General features: G+C 41.3%; 1 protein-coding gene across 1 annotated transcript; it reads right to left on the bottom strand.

The window, feature by feature from the left end:
• Nucleotides 1-2,185: 2,185 nt before the first annotated feature.
• On the bottom strand, nucleotides 2,186-18,610 carry BARHL1 (BarH like homeobox 1). The gene is made up of 3 exons (XM_067471980.1): nucleotides 18,171-18,610; nucleotides 6,146-6,488; nucleotides 2,186-3,520 (listed from the first exon to the last, which is right to left on the bottom strand). Exons 1-3 carry the CDS (start codon nucleotides 18,586-18,588, stop codon nucleotides 3,190-3,192), a joined length of 1,092 nt encoding a protein of 363 aa, XP_067328081.1. The 5' UTR covers nucleotides 18,589-18,610; the 3' UTR covers nucleotides 2,186-3,189.
• Between the last annotated feature and the right edge of the window lie 582 nt (nucleotides 18,611-19,192).

Genomic DNA, 19,192 nt, shown 5'->3' with positions numbered 1-19,192 from the left:
AATCAAGTTTTGGACTTCAACTCCCACAATTCCTAACAACCTCAGGGAAAACAGAGAGGGTCAACCAGGTACAGGAGCAATACTTGAGGTGCTACACAAACTACCAACAGGATAATTGGACAAAATACTTGATGTATACACAGAGGCAGCCCTAGGTAATTTTCAATGGTAAGCAAACAGTATTTTGGCGCCCCCCCCCCCCTAACCAATCATTGATATATATTTTCTGTTCATGGTGGGAGATCTGTGTGCCATATTTGGTTCAATTCCATCATTGGTGGAGTTCAGAATACTCTTTGATTGTTGGTGAACTATACATCCCAGTAACTACACTTGCCGCACTTGCTCCCTTGCCTGGCCCGCTTTGGATCCGGAGGCGTGCCTGAAGACCAGCATCCTGACTTTCTCCTCAGCCATTGGGACCAAGAGAGAGAGAGAGAGAGGTGGAGATGCCCACCTTTCCTGAAGTTAGGCGCAAAAACAAAGGAGGGAGCGGAGGTGGGAGATACCTCCAGCCGGAGGGGCTCTCTCTCTCTCTCTCTCTCTCTCTCGGTCCCAATGGCTGAAGAGAAAGTCAGGAGAAGAGGCGACTTTTGGTGCGCACGCTGGGGTGTTCAGACATACCTCCGGACCCAAAGTGGGCCGGGCACAGCGGCTCCGCCCCTTGGCCCACCCACGGATTGGGGAGAGGAGAGGAGGGGGGTGGAGCGCCGGGGGATCGGGAAAGGGAGCCGGTCATGGGGAAGGGATCGAACGCGGAGATCGATTGAGCGCCGGCTCTGCTCATGCACCCAGTGGCCGGGTGGAGCAGGAACGAGAGGGGCTAGGCGAGGCTCAAGGGCCCGGCCCCTTTGGGAAGAGGATCGCCCAGCAGCGAGGGAAGAAAGCCGAGGCTCCCCCCGGACTGCTAGGGCTGTTGTGAGCTGAGGGGGCGCTCCTCAAGTGGCAGTTGAGGGGCATTTACAGAGGCGCCTCTGCGCCCCTGGCAAAAAAAGTTTTATGCGACCGCTTACTTCGCGTAATGGACGAGCCGCCCCTGCGTATACAGAAATCTCTTATAACAATATGCTCCGTTCCAGCGCAGGACACTCCCTATTTCAGAGGGACACAATCTGCACACCTTGCCAAGGGGCCCTTCACAAATTTGTGGTATACAGTGTTCCCTCACTTATCACGGGTGTTACATTTTCCACCCGCGAAAAATTAAAATCCACGAAGCAGGAACGCTAAATTTATTTTAATATTTATCAATTATGTTAGTAGTTATACAGTGTTCCCTCGCTTATTGCTGGGGTTACGTTCCAGGACCTCCCGCAATAAGTGAAAAACCACTATGTAGGGACGCTATATTTATTTTAATATTTATACATTATTTTAGTAGTGATACACTATTTTAAGTCTTTATAAATTTAAAATCAAGTGAAGGAAAGGAAGGAAAGGCATTTCAAGGCTGGAGGGAGGGAGGACTGAGGAGGGAAGGCGCCTCGGAGAGCGACGGCAGCAAAGACCCGCAAAACAGTGAAAATACAGCGAGACAGAATATATATATATTTGAAAACCGCAAAACAGCGAGTCCGCTAAAAGCAAACCACAAAGTAGCAAGGGAACACTATACACTATTTTAAGTTTTTATAAATCCTCCCCACACTTATATACTATATAACCCTCCTGTTTAAGGAGCTCCACTGGCTGCCGTTCATTTTCCGGTCCCATTTCAAGGTGCAGGTTCTTACCTATAAAGCCCTGAACGGTTTGGGACCCGCCTACCTGCGTGACTGCATATCTGTGTACGAACCCACACAATCCCTTCGATCATCTGGGGAGGCCCTGCTCACGCTCCCACCTCTATCGCAAGCGCGATTAGTGGGGACAAGGGAGAGGGCTTTCTCAGTGGTGGCCCCTCGACTCTGGAACTCACTCCCCAAGGATATCAGACATGCCCCAACCCTTTAGAAGGAGCCTGAAAATGTGGTTGTTCCAGTGTGCCTTCTCAGAATAAGGAAACTCCCAGCAATATGTCCTTGAAATGCACTTTACTATTGATCTAGGAATGTCTGCACGCCCCATCACTCTCTGAAAACTCTATCCTAGTTCATATTTCATCTGTTCATGTTCAGCATTATTCTTATTTTAATTATTATATTTGGCCCAGCCATAGGTTTTTAATGTCCTTGTGTTACTGTTATTGTTTATTTTTTGTTATGAGTTTTATTTTATTGTCTGTATTAATTGTTGTTATTGCTTTATCACTGATGTATTGCGGGCTCAGCCTCATGTAACCGCACCGAGTCCCTCGGGAGATGGTAGCGGGATATAAATAAATTTTATTATTTTATTATTGTTGTTTATGTAATCCTCAGCTCTGGCTTTATCCGCAGAGGCAGCTCTTAAGTCCATATTGAAAAAACGCAAAACAGTGAGTCCGCAAAAAGTGAACCACGAAGTAGTGAGGGACCACTGTATAAAAATATAAAATAATATATTATATGATGTTATATTGTTGTTATTATTATTATTATTATTATCTCTCATTCTTCTTCCCTTTTCCCCTCAAAGGATGTTGCTCTCAAGTCCATAGCGCTTCTGAAATTTATTAAACCACCCCTTGCTGACAGTGAATATGCCTGATTTGGTGGGAGAACCAGTCAATGCATGAGATTGTTCTTTTACCGAGTACCACAAAACCCCGCAAAACAGCAAAAATACGGCGATAAATATTTTACATTAATAATGATTGAAGAACCGCAAAACAGCGAGTCCGCAAAAGCGAACTGCAAAGTAGCAAGGGACAACTGTACACCGAACGCAGAAACCTGGAAGCACCCCAAACGCCATGCAGAATGCCCCCAAAGCAGTTGAAGTGGGCCAAATTCTCTCCCAATTTTGACTTTGAGCTAAAGATGCATGGGTTGAAGACACGAGACCTCTTTAAAGTTTGGAATCCAAGAGTCTCGCACTACTGCTCGTCTATATAAAGCCTTCACTACAATGACCCACAACCTCTGTTGCCTGGTGCTTGCTCTTTCCCACATACCAGAGCCCACCTTCTCCTACCTCAGGGCCATTGACTTTTACGGCCGGTCCACGTGTCCTTGCAGCATCCTGTCCCCACTTTCAGCCATCGACCATGTGCTCAGGTCAGGACTGGGGAACTCAGAGTTGCATGGCATGAGTGATCATGACAGTGCTTCACCGGGGCTGTGCCGACCTGGGCATGACCCCCGCTAGCCCCCCCTCAGCCGCGCCCAGCCCGTGAAGCAGGAGGCGAGGCACCAGGGGTCGCGGCAGAGGGGGGGTCACAGCAGGGGTGACAGGGGATGGGGTGACGGGGGTGACGGGGCCGTGTGGGGGAGGGGCCCCCCGGTAGAGGTAGAGGGCAGCGGCAGCGGAGGGGTCAATCCCGGGCAGCCCTCCTGGGGGAAAGAAGTAGGGCGGTGGGAAGAGGCGCTGCAGCGCAGAGTAGTTGCCGGCCTCGGCCAGCAGCTCCAGGCCCACAGCAGTCTGGCGCTTCCACTTCGTCCTGGAGCAAAAGAGGGAGAGACAACAGCATCAGCATCAGCATATAGACAGAGCCGCTTAGAGTCTCCTTGCGGAGAATATGAATAAATATAATATATAATAATAATAATAATAATAATAATACAGACATAGCCACTTTGGTCTTCTTACAGAGAGTATTAATAAACATAATAATAACGCATTAATAATACATTAATAATAATCATTATTGCATATCGCAATAAATATAATATATAAATAATAATAATAATAATAATAATAATATAGACATAGAGCTCATCCCATTCCATGGATTTGAGCCACTGACCTTTTGGTCAGCAAGTTCAGTGGGTCAGCAGTTTAACCTGCTGAGCCACTATATTGATTATATTTATCATTATTATATTTATTATTATTTCTATTACATTTATCACCATTATATTTATTATTCACACTATCATTATTATATCTATTATATGATCATATTTATTATCACCATTATTACGCTGTTTATCCCCTAGAATACAATGGAATAGAATAGTATTGTGTACAAATACTATATATATATATTTACACACATACAAATATACGTTATATATTATTTTGTCTTCAATGTAATCAGTTTCTGAAGGATTTCAAGCCCATTATCCCCGGCTGCAGAGACCCATTCACCCGCCGACCGCTTTTCTCCGTTCAATTATTTATCGCCATCATAATTGTGTGATTACTGTAACGGCGCTTAATTATTGATGCCCTACGCAAGTAATTAGGATCCATTATTAATGGGGGAGAAGTGTGACTCTTTCAAAAACGAGGGAGGAAAGCAAACATGTCAATGTTCAACAGCCTGGGCTTCACTGATTGAATTGTCGAGTGGTTTCTTTAAATGGTTTTTAATTCGTTTTTAACTATTTTGGCCCCGACTTCTGTTTTCATTTCTCTTTGAGCCGTTCCGTTTTGAAGTATCAGGAGCTGATTTTGAGTCTTAGGCCAAAATTGTAGGCCAAAGAAGTTCAACAGAGGGCGTATTTCATTTGGGTCTTGAGGGCACCAGGTGAACATGCAACAATCAGCCAATCATCAAGGTAGGGAAAGAGTACAACATTGTTTTTGGAGGTGCACCGCTACTACCGACATGCACTTGGTGAATACTGTTGGTGCCGTGGCCAAAACGAAGGGGAGGACTGTGAATTGGTAGGTCTGGTAAAGGACTCTGAAGGAGAGGAAGTGACTGTGAGAGTGGTGTACCGCAATGTGGAGGTCGATGGACACAAACCAGTCTCCTTTGCGGAGCAGAGGAAGGATTGATGATACCGTGACAATTCTGAATTTTTTGGCAATATAAATGTGTTTAGGTCCCTCAGGTCCAGAGTATAGCAGAGGCCTCCAGCTCTTTTAGGGAAAGGCAAAGTATCGAGAAAAAGGTTGTTGTGTCTTCCTGTGATGTGACAGGTTGCATGGCACTATTGGTAAGTAGGGAGCAGACCTCTTCCATTATTGCCTGTGAAGGTTGGTTGTTGAGGATGTTCCCTGTCGGTGAGGAGCTCTATGAATTTTAATGTGTAGCCTTTTTCTGGAGAACTCACGCATCTGAAGTAATGGTTCTCCAGGCTTGCGAGTAACGTACGAGGTGGTCACTCAAGGAATTTTTGTCTACATCGTCGGGTGTTGTAAAGTTCAGTTGTTGGGATGGACTTGGTGTGGTGGTGATAGTGGTAAGTGATAAAGACACAATATCATCTGTCACAATGTCAAACACAGGGCTTGGGCTGATTGTTAGCCAAGCGGGTTTGGTAATTCTGGGTTGTTGAGGCTGACATGGTTGCTGTGTCAGTGAGGTAGGAGTGGGTCTATAGTGCTGGCGGTAATTCTGCTGGCCATAGCGGCAAAAACGCTGTTGGTTCCAATGGGAATTTTGCGGTTGATTCCACATTTTGCTGCCAACAACTTAAAGTCCTGATTGGATTTCAATTTGTTGTCCATGCCTGAATGAAATAAATCTAAGGCATCAAAGGGAAGGTCTTCGATCACCCGATGGGATGCTGTTGAGAGGCCAGAGAGGTGGAGCCACACGTGTCAACAGACTGCTATGGCATGGGTGATCATTTTGCTGCTGTGTCTGCTGTGTGTTTGGACATGTGGATCTGGTGATGTGCAAGCGAGGTGGCTTCCTGTTGAAGGGACGACCATACTGCTTGGTCCTCTTCTGAGAGTTTGACGTGGAAGAGTTGCACCTTTCACCTTTCATGCAGGCCTCGTAGTTGGAAATTCTTATCAGTAAGGATGCACCAACTGCATCAAACCTAGTATAATAATAAATATAATAATGATAATTGGATGTAGATATAAATATAATTATGATAATTGGACATTAGTATAATAATAAATATAATGATGATAATTGGATCTATAATGGAGAGACGGATCTCCTGTTCTGATACCAGACTTGGGTGTCGGAGAGGACGAGGGCAGTAGCAAGCTTAACGCGGAATCAACAGAATGATAGTAATAAATATGATAATGATAGCTTGATAGAATGGAAATGGACCTCCTGTTCTGGGACCAGATCTTCCGATTTTCTTCCGATTTCCGACTCTTCTGATTTGTTTGCACATGCCTAATAAATAGATATAATAGAGAGATCTACCTCCTGTTCTGGTACCAGGTCTTGACCTGCGTGTCGGAGAGGGAGAGGGCGGCGGCGAGCTCCATGCGGTCCTGCACGCTGAGGTACTTCTGCCGCTCAAAGGAGCGCTCCAGCTGCGCCAACTGGTGGTCTGTGAATGCCGTGCGTGCCTTACGAGGTTTCTTCAGCCGGCAGCCCGGCCCAGAACCGGAACCCGATGACGATGAGGAGGGCGAGGACGAGGGTGAGGATGAGGACGGGCAGCACGAAGAGGAGGGGGCAGGGCAAGAGGAGGGAGTGGGGCAAGGTGGCGCCGGGGGCGTGGCTCGCGAGCTGGAGATCTCCCGCTCCGCCTCCTCCTTCACTGCGCAGAGAGAGAGAGAGAGAGAGAGAAAGGGAGAGGGTTATAATTAGTACTGTTATTATATTACATGATTATTATATTACTAGCTGTCCCCTGCCACGCGTTGCTGTGGCCCAGTCTGTATATATGTGTTATGTGTGTGTATATATTTGTTTATATGTGTATTTGTGTTTACATATGTGGTCTTGCACATGTGTTGTAATGTACTTTTTTATTTTTTTGGCTTTTTAAGTCCCTTTCCTGTGTTTTTCAGTGTTTTTATGAGTGATGGTCACTTGTTGGCCTGGTACGTGTATTGTGTCCAATTTTGGTGTCAATTCATCCAGTGGTTTTTGAGTTATGTTAATCCCACATACGAACGTTACATTTTTATTTATTTATTTATTTATTTATTTATTTATTTAGATAGATAGATAGATAGATAGATAGATAATTTTTATTATGGTCCAAACACCCTTATTACACTTAGCATACAAGTTATACAGGTAATGAAATTATATAGATTTATACAGATGACAATATATTATTACAATTATTTCCATCTATTATACCTACTATTATCATCATTACCATTTACCTATTGTTTAGGTTACAATTATTATTATTATTATTTTATATTATATTATGTCATATTATTATGTTATTTGTATTATTAATGCAATTATTATTATCTATTATGACCTATTATAGAATCATAGAATCAAAGAGTTGGAAGAGATCTCATGGGCCATCCAGTCCAACCCCATTCTGCCAAGAAGCAGGAATTTTGCATTCAAATCACCCTTGACAGATGGCCATCCAGCCTCTGTTTAAAAGCTTCCAAAGAAGCTTATGACCGTGTTTTCTTAAATACATCGGTTTGCTCCTGATATGATAAATAAATAAGTTTCTCAAGTCACTCCTGACACCAAAAAAATTATCATTACTATCATTGTTAGGGTGTATATGTGTGTGTGACATGCACAAGAAGTGGAAAAGGGGAGAAACCACCAAAGAAGAATGAGCAATACTATAACATAATATACTACGTAGAAATATAATAAATATACTATAGTACTATATTAGACATATATTATTAGTATATACCTATAATATATAGAAATATAATAAATATACTATAAGCATACTATAATACTACATTATAATATAGATAGATAGAATAGAATATATACAGGAAATATACTAAATATTCTATAAATATGCTAGAATATTAGAATATTATGTAAGATGAGAACAACAACAACAACAACACTTCCTTTTGTACTTAAATAATGACATAAATAAATATATTGTTACATAATACTTCTACTAATAAGAACAGCCTCTGTTCTCATTAGTAGTTCCAATGGGGTTTTTCCAACTTGGTCCTGAAGTCAGGGAATAATAATAATAATAATAATAATAATTATTATTATTATTATTATTACTTAGAGTTGTCGTTCTCATTATTATTTGTCTGAACCTCTCATCAAGTAGCTATCTTACATAATTTATTTTTGTGTCAGGAGCAACTTGAGAAACTGCAAGTCGCTTCCGGTGTGAGAGAACTGGCCGTCTGCAAGGACGTTGCCCGGATATGTCACCATCCTGTGGAACACGAGAAGCTGGAACTGACAGGTGGGAGCTCACCCCGCTCCCCGGATTCGAACCACCGACCTTCAGGTCAGCAGTTCAGCCGGCACAAGAGTTTAACCCATTGCACCACCATTATTACTATTATTAATAAAATAACAATAGTAATAACAACAACACTCTGTAACAACAACAAATGCTTTTGTACTTAAATAATTACATAATACATAGTTACATAATAGTACTACTAATGAGAACAGCCGCTCCTTACATAGTTATTTTCCTCTCATTACATAATACTATTAATAACAATTGCAGCCACCCTTCCAATCATTGCTTCGCCTCTCATTACATAATAACCTCCCCTTGAAATAATAATAGTAATAATAAAAATCTCCCCTTAAATTAATAATAATAATGATAATAAATAGGTGTGTCCCCTTAAATAATTATTTTTCTCCCATTAAATATTATAATAATATTTTATATATTATATAATATATTTATAATAATATATAAATTATTAATATTATCCCCCTTTGCTTTGCCTCCCTTTGAAATAATAATAATAATAATAATAATAATAAATCTCCCCTTAAATTAATAATAATAAATAGTTGTGTCCCCTTAAATAATTGTTTTTTCTCCCATTAAATATTATAATAATAATATTTTATACATTATAATATATTTATAATAATATATAAATTATTAATATCATCTCCCATTGCTATGTCTCCTTTTGAAATAATAATAATAATAATAATAATAATAAATATCCCCTTAAATTAATTATAATAAATAGTTATGTCCCCTTAAATAATTATTTTTCTCCCATTAAGTATTATTATAATAATATTGTATACATTATATAATATATTTATAATAATATATAAATTACTATCATCCCCCATTGCTTTGTCTCCCTTTGAAATAATAATAATAATAATAATAATAATAATAAATATCCCCTTAAATTAATTATAATAAATAGTTATGTCCCATTAAATAATTATTTTTCTCCCATTAAATATTATTATAATAATATTGTATACATTGTATAATATATTTATAATAATATATAATTAATATCATCCCCCTTTGCTTTGCCTCCCTTTGAAATAATAATAGTCATAATAATAACAGTAATATAACATCTGTAAAACATTTTGTATTGATTCTCCCTGATTGAACCCGATAAAGTAAATTTAAATTCTTTATTCCATAGGTATTCCCATTTGTCCAATTCTATTGGTCTGCCTAGGTCCTTGGCCCAGGATATCATTACTGTCTTGACTCTGTTGTCCTCCATGTTATAACTTAGTATGTATTTATATAATCTAGAGATTAACCCTTTATCCCCCCTTTTCCAAATTCTTTCCAATTCTGATTCTTTGGTTGCAAATCCAATCCTCAAATCTTTTTTGTATCTTTCATGCAGTTGGTGATATCGAAACCAATCATTAATCTCCAATTCTTCCCGACCTTTTAATTTCCATTTTTCATTTTCTCTAATGAGGTATTCTTTATATGTTCTTGTTTCTACCCTTAAGGTTGGTCTTGTGACTGCTTCTAGTGGCCTCAGCCAAAGGGGGGTTTTTGGTTCCATACCTTTTCTGTATTTTTTCCAAATATCCAATAGTCCCCCTCTAATTATATGTTTATTAAAATCTTTATTTAGTTTATCTCCATTATACCACACATATGCGTGCCAGCCGAATCGTAATCCAAATCCTTCCAAATCTAGTAGGGTCTTGTTTTCTAATTTTATCCATTCTTTCAGCCAGGACATTGCTGCAGCCTCATAATAGGTCCTTAAATCGGGTAAGCTTAGCCCCCCTCTTCCTTTATCATCAATTAAATTTCGGTATGCTATCCTCGCTCTTTTCCCAGCCCAAATAAAATTAGTAATCTCTCTTTTCCATTTCTCAAAGATTTTTGTTCCTTTAATAATAGGTATATTTTGAAACAGGAATAACATTTTGGGGAGTACCATCATTTTTATTACTGCAATTCTGCCCATCCAAGTTAGGGGGATTGTTTGCCATCTAGTGAGATCTTTTTTTATGTCTTCCCATGTTCTAACGTAATTGTCCTGGAATAGATTGATATTTTTGTTTGAAAGCCAAATTCCTAGATATTTTACTTTTGTTATCACCTCGCAGTCTGCTGCGGCCTCCAATTTCTTGCGACTTTTAACATCTATATTTTTTACTAAAAATTTAGATTTCTCCTTATTTATGATAAATCCTGATATGTCACCATATCTTTGGATTGTATCCAATAGTTTTTTAATACTTTGTAGTGGGTTAGTTAGGATACAGACTATATCATCTGCATAAGCCCTAATTTTTAATTCTTGGCCGCTGATCTTTAAACCAGTGATTTCTTTCTCTTCCCTTATCCTTACATTTAAAATTTCTAATCCCATAATAAACAATAGTGGGGACAACGGACAGCCTTGTCTTGTCCCTTTTTGTATGTCAATGTAGTCTGATAGTTGACCATTTATTTTTAATCTTGCTCTTTGATTGGTGTATATTGCCCCTACTGCCCTTTTAAATTGGTGGCCAACTTCGAATTTTTCTAGCACTTTTTCCAAATAAACCCAACTAACATGGTCAAAAGCTTTTTCTGCGTCAATAAAGAACAATGCCAGATCTCTAGTTGGGTCTTTGTCTGCTATTTCCAGGGTGTTCAATATCAGTCTGATGTTTTGATTTACTTGTCTTCCTGGGAGGAACCCCACTTGATCTTTATGTATTAATTGTGCCAGTGCTTGCTTAATTCTGTTTGCCAATATAGTGGCGAATATTTTATAATCACAGTTCAACAAGGATATTGGTCTGTAATTTTTAATTAAATCTAAATCTTTATCATGTTTAGGCACTAAAACAATTATGGATTCCTTCCATGACTCTGGAAGTTCTCCCTTTTTCATTACCGAATTCATCACTGACACCAACAATGGGACCAGCTCTTCCTTAAATGTTTTATAATATAGAATTGAGAGTCCATCTGCCCCAGGGGACTTGTTTGCTTTAGCCAAATTTATTGTCCTAATTACTTCCTCTGGTGTGATTTCTCTATCTAAATCAGCTTTCATTGCTTCTGAAATTTGTTTTAAATTTGTCTCCTCTACATACTGCGAGATTGTCCTGATCTCCCCCTGAGTTCTTTTATATAGGTTTGCATAGTATTCTTCGAATAGTTTTTGTATCTGTTGTGAATCAGTGATAATTTCACCTTTGTTTTTTATTCTCGTTATCAATGGTTTTTTCTTTACATCTTTTATTTGCCAAGCTAATAATTTCCCTGGTTTGTTTGCGTTTTCAAAAAAGTTGTATCTATTAAACATCATTTTCCTTTCTATTTCACTAGCAATTAGCTGTTCATATTGTTGGTGCAGTTTTTTTTAATTCTCCTTGTAATCTCATCTTTGTTCCTTTTTCTTTTTCTATTTCTAATTCTTTTGTCCTAATTTTTGCCAACAACTCCAGTTGGGCCTTGTTTTTTCCTTTGAACCAAATCGAGTTTTGTTGTATCAGTAACCCTCTAATTACTGCTTTTCCAGCCTCCCAAACTATTCCCTCCTTCATTCCTTCTTTAGAGTTGTCCTTTAAGTAATTAATAATTCCTGTTCTAAGTTTCTCTCTATGTGACTTAATTTTCAAAATGTAATCATTCATTCTCCAAGCTCTATTTCTTTTATATCCCACACTTAATTTCATTAATATTGGGTTATGGTCGGCTAATACTCTAGGTAATAACTCAATTTTCTCTGTTTTTCCCACTAGTTCCTTAGTACCAAATATCAGGTCAATTCTTGAGGATGTGCCATGTCTATGTGAATAATATGAATACTCTTTTCTTGTTGGGTTGTGGACCCTCCAAATATCATAAAGTTCCCAATGCTGGATTTCCCTTAAGAAGGATCCCGGGAGTTTGCCTTCCTTTCTGTCCTTTTTTACTTTACTATCTCTATCCTCTTTGGGCACCATGACTCCATTAAAATCCCCCATCCATAACATTTCCTTTTCACCATATTCTGCTAATATGCGTGTTAGCTTTTTGTAGAATGCTTTTTGTTTGTTGTTGGGAGCATACACTCCAACTAATAGTACAGGTTTTTTTTGAATACACACCTTTATTATTAATATTCTACCTTCCTCATCACAAAATATTTTCTCTGGTGTCAGTTCATTTCTTATATAGAACAGTACTCCATTGGTCTTTTTGTTGTTACATGCTGTAAATAATTGGCCCAACCTTTCCTTTTTTAACAGGTGACTATCCTCATAAATCAGATGTGTCTCAACCAAACATGCTATGTCTGGTTTGATTTTCTGCAAGTAATGAACCACTTTCTTGCGTTTATAGCCGTTATTTAAACCGTTAATGTTGGAAGCTATAATTTTTACACTTTGTATAGACATCTTAATCTACTCTACCCCATCCTATCCCTCCCACCCCCCACCCTTTCCAATAAGAAAAGAAAATACATTACATTTCCTGATACATATTACATTGCTCTTAATGTTCCATTATTTACTAGTCTATTCCCCCGCTGTTCCTTCTTCTTCTTCCACTTCTTCATCATTTTCCTCTTTTTCTTCCTCCATTTGAGCGCTCTCCTTCTCGTTTTCCTTCCGCTCTGGCTCTCTCCTTTCCTGTAGCACCCCTTTACCCCTTCCATGTCCTTGTCTCTCATCGCCTGCGTGCAGTCTTTCTCCATCCGGGAAATCCTGGGCATATTTCCTTAGAAATTGTTCAACCTTCCCTGAATCTGTAATATAGTGTCTCTTTGCCTTATGGTAGAAGGAGATCCCCTGTGGAAACAGCCAGCGAAATGGGGTTCCTCTGCTCTTCAATTTAACCACCAGTGCATTGAATTCTTTTCTTTTTCTGAGAAGCCTTCCTGGGATCTCCTTCATCATTAATATTTTCTTCCCCTCAATCACAATTGGGGATTCATATTGTTTTTTCAGCACTATCTCCTTAAATGTTTTGGCAACAAATTGAATTATACAATCCCTAGGTACTTTTTTTTGTCTTGCGAAGGCTGAGTTGATTCTGAAACATGTTGAGATTGAAGCATGAATAATGTCCAAATCTTGCTCTTTCAGTAACCCTGCCAGCATATTAGCTATGAAAGAGATGAGGCTTTCCCCTTCCAGGCCCTCCCTGAGACCTCGAATCCTCAGAGAGCACTCACAGGCTTTCAGCTCTTGCATTGCTATGGCATCTAAGACCTGTTCATGTTGGACCTCATAGGTTTGATTCTGTTCTTCCAGTCTTTCCACTCTCTTTTTAACAGATTTTTGATCTTTATCCAATTTTGCAAACTTATTGTCCATTTGGTCTTGCCTGTTAGCAATTTTTTGTACATCCAGCTGTAGTGAGCCTACAGTGAGCTGTAGTGAGCCTATTGCTTGTGTCAGGTTTTCAAACATTGATTTAATCTCCAGGAGGGTTTGGTCTGGGTTTGATGTTGATGTTGGAGTTGAAGTTGGGGTTGGAGTTGCTGCTGCCATGGAGGCTTGTTTTTTTGTTTTTTCATGGGCTGAAGGGATTGTGGCATATGATGATATCAAGCCTTTCATCCCGGGGCCCGTCACTTTGGGGGAGCGTTTATCCATTTTACAGATGTTATATCACTCCAGCTACATTGGCTAAAATAGACAAATCACAACAAGGTATTTGCTGGAGGTGCAGGAAACAGAAAGGGACATTTCTCCACATGTGGTGGACCTGTGTGATCATACAGGAATTTTGGGATAAGGTAATTAAGGAGACAAATAAAATGTTACATAACAAGATTAAAAAAAGCCCAGGACTGTGTCTGCTAGGTCTACAGAGAGAAAATAATAATCAAAAGGACCAAGAAATATATCAATATAGCTTTGCAGCGGCAAGATTGACCATAGCCAAAGATTGGAAAGGGGAAAAAGGTCTAACCAAAAAGGATTGGAGGGAAAGAATGCGAGAATATATGCTAATGGCCAGACTAACTTATAACAGGAGGAATAAGAGTAATGAGGACTTTCTAGAAAAATGGAAGTTGGCCTTAGCATATCTGAATAGAGAGTCAGTAACATAGAGGTGCTCCATTAGGAATTTAGGTTTACCATGAATAAGGATAGATAAATAGGCTTAAAGGCTTCATAGTGTTTCGGTGCGGGAAGTCATGGTGAAGGGTGCACGGGTGTGGGGATGAGGGTTTAGTTTGTTCAGGATAGGGATTTTGGGTTGAGTGTAAGGTCTGGGGTATGTGTGTAAAATGCCATGTGCTGATTTCCTGTATGTTATGAAAAAAATTAATATTAAGCTCTGATTGAAAGCAGTGGAAAACAGCCAGAAATAGCAAGTTTATGTGTATTAAGATATGTAAATGATAATAATTTGTACATAACGTCAAAATTAACTGATTGATTGAATAAGGTAGATAGGCATGTACACGTCAAAAATATTGGTACCTGATTATATCTGATTTGCCATGGTTTGCTTTTCTGTTATGTACCATAATCAAAATAAACAGTTTTAACAAAAAAAAAAAAAAAAAAAGAATAATAATAACAGTAATAATATCCCCTTAAAATAATAATAATATGAATAATAATAGGCGAAGGTCTGCTGGGGCGCAGACTCATTTGTCGCGGATTAATGTCCGAAGCGGGAAAAGTCAGATTTCTCTCTCCGAAAAGAAAGAAGGGAAATCCGCTTAATTGGGCCTCAAGGGAGGAAAGGGGGAAAGATCAAAAGAGGGGAAGAGAGAGAGAGATTGAAGGAGGGAAGTAGGAAGGATGGATGGATGGGAGACAGAGGAGGAGGAGAGAAAGAAAGAAAGAAAGAAAGAAAGAAAGAAGGAAGGAAGGAAAGAGAAAAGGAGCAGAGAGGAAGTTCGGAAGGAAAAGACAGAATGAGAAAGGAGCAGAGAGGAGGGCAAGGATGGAAGGGAGAAAATTGAGAGAGAAAGATGGAGAAAAAGGAAGGAGAGAGGAAGCCAAAGGAAGTGGGGAGAAAGGAATGAAAGAGAGAAGGAAGAAGGAAGAAAAGAATTACTATTATTATTATTATTATTATTATTATTATTATTATTATTAGAAAAGAAGGAGAGAAAGAGGAAGACCGAAAGGAAAAGGGAGACGGAAGAGAAAGGAAGTCGAAGGAAAGGAAACCAGGAGAAAGCTAGGAAGGAAAGACTGAAGAAGGAAGGAAAGAAAGAGAGAGTGCGAAAGGAAAGGAAAGAAGGATGGGGAAAGGAATGTGGAGGAGAGAGAGAGTCAGGAAAGGAGGAAGGATGGAAAAGAATGGCGGAGGAGAGAGAAAGAGAGTCAAGGGAAAAGGGAAGAAAGGAAAGAAAGAAGAAAGAGGGAGAGGGAAGGAAGGAAATGGGGAGAAAGGAATGAACCAGAGAAGGAAGAAGGAAGAAAAGAAGAGAAAGAGGGAAGTGGAAGAGAAAGGAAGTCAAAGGAAAGTAAACTGGGAGAAAGTTATCTATACCCAGCTTTCCTCTTTTTAAGGAAACTTCAGATCATCATCTTCATCAAGGTCCCAAATGAAGTCTTTTGGGAGGGAAAGAAAGTTCCCAAACCGAGTTTTCAAATTTTATATGGATAGATAGATCAAATGACCAGCCACTGCCAGAAGGGACAGAGAGTTTCATCTATGCTGACGATCGTGCCATCACCGCCCAAGCAGGGAGCTTTGAGATGGTTGAACAGAAGCTCTCCGAAGCTCTAGGTGCTCTTACTGCCTATTACAGGGAAAACCAAATGATCCTTAATCCATCTAAAACACAGACATGTGCCTTTAATCTCAAGAACAGAGAAGCATCCCGAGTTCTGAAGATCACCTGGGAAGGAATTCCACTGGAGCATTGCAGCGCACCCAAATACCTGGGAGTCACTCTGGACCGTGCTCTTACCTACAAGAAGCACTGCCTGAACATTAAGCAAAAAGTGGGTGCTAGAAACAATATCATACGAAAGCTGACTGGCACAACCTGGGGATCACAACCAGATACAGTGAAGACATCTACCCTCAAGGGCGGCTCATCCATTACGCGAAGTAAGCGGTCGCAGAACACTTTTTTTTTGCCAGGGGCGCAGAGGCGCCTCTGTAAATGCCCCTCGACTGCCACTTGAGGGGCGCCCCCTCAGCTCACAACAGCCCTAGCAGTCCGGGGGGAGCCTCAGCTTTCTTGCCTCGCTGCCGGGCGATCCTCTTCCCAAAGGAGACGGGCCCTTGAGCCTCGCCTCGCCCCTCTCGTTCCTGCTCCACCTGGCCACCGGGTGCGCAAGCAGAGCCAGCGCTCAATCGTTCTCTGTGTTCGATCCCTTCCCCATGACCGGCTCCCTTTCCCGATCTCCTGGCGCTCCACCCGCCTCCTCTCCTCTCCCCAATCCGCGGGTGGGCCAAGGGGCGAAGCCACCGTGTCTGGCCCACTTTGGGTCCAGAGGCGTGTCTGAAGACCCCGGCGTGCACACCAAAAGTCGCCTCTTCTCCTGACTTTCTCTTCAACCATTGGGACCAAGAGAGAGAGAGAGAGAGAGAGAGAGAGAGAGAGCCCCTCCGGCTGGAGGTATCTCCCACCTCCGCTCCCTCCTTTGTTTTTGCGCCTACCTTCAGGAAAGGTGGGCTTCTCCACCACTCTCTCTCTCTCTCTCTCTCTCTCTCTTGGTCCCAATGGCTGAGGAGAAAGTCAGGAGAAGAGGTGTCTTTTGGTGCACGCCTCCGGACCCAAAGCGGGCCAGGCAAGGGAGCAAGTGTGGCAAGTGTAGTTACTGGGATGTATAGTTCACCTACCATCAAAGCACATTCTGAACTCCACCAATGATGGAATTGAACCAAATATGGCACACAGAACTCCCACGACGAACAGAAAATATATATCAATGATTGGTGGGGGGGGGGGGCAAAATACTGTTTGCTTACTGTTGAAAATTACCTAGGGCCACCTCTGTCTGCCCTTGCGCTGTGCTACTCTGCTGCTGAGTATGCATGCCCAGTGTGGAACACATCTCACCACACTAAAACAGTGGATGTGGCTCTGAATGAGACATGCTGCATTATCACAGGGTGTCTGCGCCCTACACCACTGGAGAAATTACACTGCTTAGCCGGTATTGCACCACCTGACATCCGCCGGGAAGTAGCAGCCAATAGTGAAAGGACCAAGGCAGAGACATCTCCAGCTCATCCCTTGTTTGGGTCTCAGCCAGCACGTCAACGACTTAAATCTAGAAATAGTTTTCTGGAACACCTCAGCAAGCAAGAGTCCAAAAGTGGCAGGCTCAAACACAAAACCTCAACCAATGGCTGGTACCAAATGAGAGACACACAGAGAACTGGGCGACTTGGAAGGTGCTGAACAGACTGAGCTCTGGCACCACGAGATGCAGAGCCAACCTCAAGAAATGGGGCCACAAAGTGGAATCCTCGATATGCGAGTGCAGAGAAGAGCAAACCACAGACCACCTGCTTCAATGCAACCTGAGCCCAGCCACATGCACCATGGAGGACCTTCTTGCAGCAACACCAGAAGCACTCCAAGTGGCCAGATACTGGTCAAAGGGCATTTAATCAACTACCAAACTCACACATTTTGTATTTTGTCTGTTTGTTTGCTTTGTTTCTGTTAGAAATGTAATATAATTTGACTAGTTGCCCTGACACGTCAATAATACTATGACTAATGTATTGCCGAAGGCTTTCATGGCTGGAATCACTAGGTTCTTGTGGGTTTTTTCGGGCTATATGGCCATGGTCTAGAGACATTCTCTCCTGACGTTTCGCCTGCATCTATGGCAAGCATCCTCAGAGGTAGTGAGGTCTGTTGGAATTAGGACAATGGGTTTATATATCTGTGGAATGGCTGGGGTGGGACAAAGGACTCTTGTCTGCTGGAGCAAGGTGTGAATGTTTCAACTGACCACCTTCATTAGCATTTGAAGGCCTGGCTGAGCCTGGGAAAATGTTTTGTTGAGAGGTGTTAAGTATAAGTCATACTATGACTAATAATAATATATAAGGTTAGGTGAGGTCAGGAGGGGGAGGGGCCTGCCTCACAATGACAACAACACCAACCTCTCTCTCTCTCTCTCTTACCTTGGTACCCAGTTCCAGGAGTGGGCGTGGCATTGGCGTGGGCGTGTCCCGGGTGGGGGGCGGGGCCAGCGAGGGGCCGGCAGTCGGCCAGGATGTCCCTGATGAGGAAGGATGACGTCACGGTCCGGGACTGGGCGGGGGCGGGGCCCGGCCGCGGGGGGCCTGCGGGGTCGGCGGCGGTTTCGAGGGGCCCCCGCGGAGGGGAGGGGCAGCCCCCGCCGCCGACCAATCCGCTGCCGCTGCCGCTGCTGCTGGTGGGGCTAAGCTCCGCCCCCTCGAGGAGAGCCCCGCCCTCCTTGGAAGAAGAGGAGGAGCAGGAGGAGGGGGCGGGGCTCCGCGAGAGCAAGGAGTCGATCCCGAAGCCGTGGGGGGCCTCCATGGGGGGAGGGGCCAAAGAGGAGCAGGCTCCGTCATTCATTCATCCCGCCATCCAGCCCTTCATTCATGCTTTCAGGGCTTCATTCATGCCTTCAGCCAGGCATTCATTCATGCCTTGGAAGGGAAGGAAGGTCCTCTTTGCTGCAAAGGAGAAAAGACACAGAGAGAGAGAGAATCAGTGTTGTGTTTCCCAATCACTGAAGGCAGAGCATGGCAATAATAACAGTAATACTACTACTACTACTTATAGTAATCATTGTAATAGTAGTATTACTACTATTGCTACTACTACTAGATTATAGTATTATACACGAATAGTAATTATAGTAATAGTAATAATAATAAAATAGTAATAGTAATAATAATGGCAATATTACTACTACTAATAGTAATCATAGTAATAGTAATACTTATAGTAAACACAGGAATAGTAATTCTAGTAATAGTAATAATAATAATAAAATAGTCCGTAATAATTATAGTAATACTACTACTAATACTAATACTTATAGTAATCATAGTAATAGTAATACTTATAGTAAACACAGGAATAGTAATTATAATAATAGTAATAATAATAAAATAGTCATAGTAATAATTATAGTAATACTAATACTAATACTTATAGTAATCATAGTAATAGT

Source organism: Anolis sagrei, chromosome 11 (assembly GCF_037176765.1).
Source record: "Anolis sagrei isolate rAnoSag1 chromosome 11, rAnoSag1.mat, whole genome shotgun sequence".
NCBI lineage: Eukaryota > Metazoa > Chordata > Lepidosauria > Squamata > Dactyloidae > Anolis > Anolis sagrei.
Note: the sequence above shows the minus strand (reverse complement) of the source record. Positions and strands in the feature narration are given on the sequence as shown.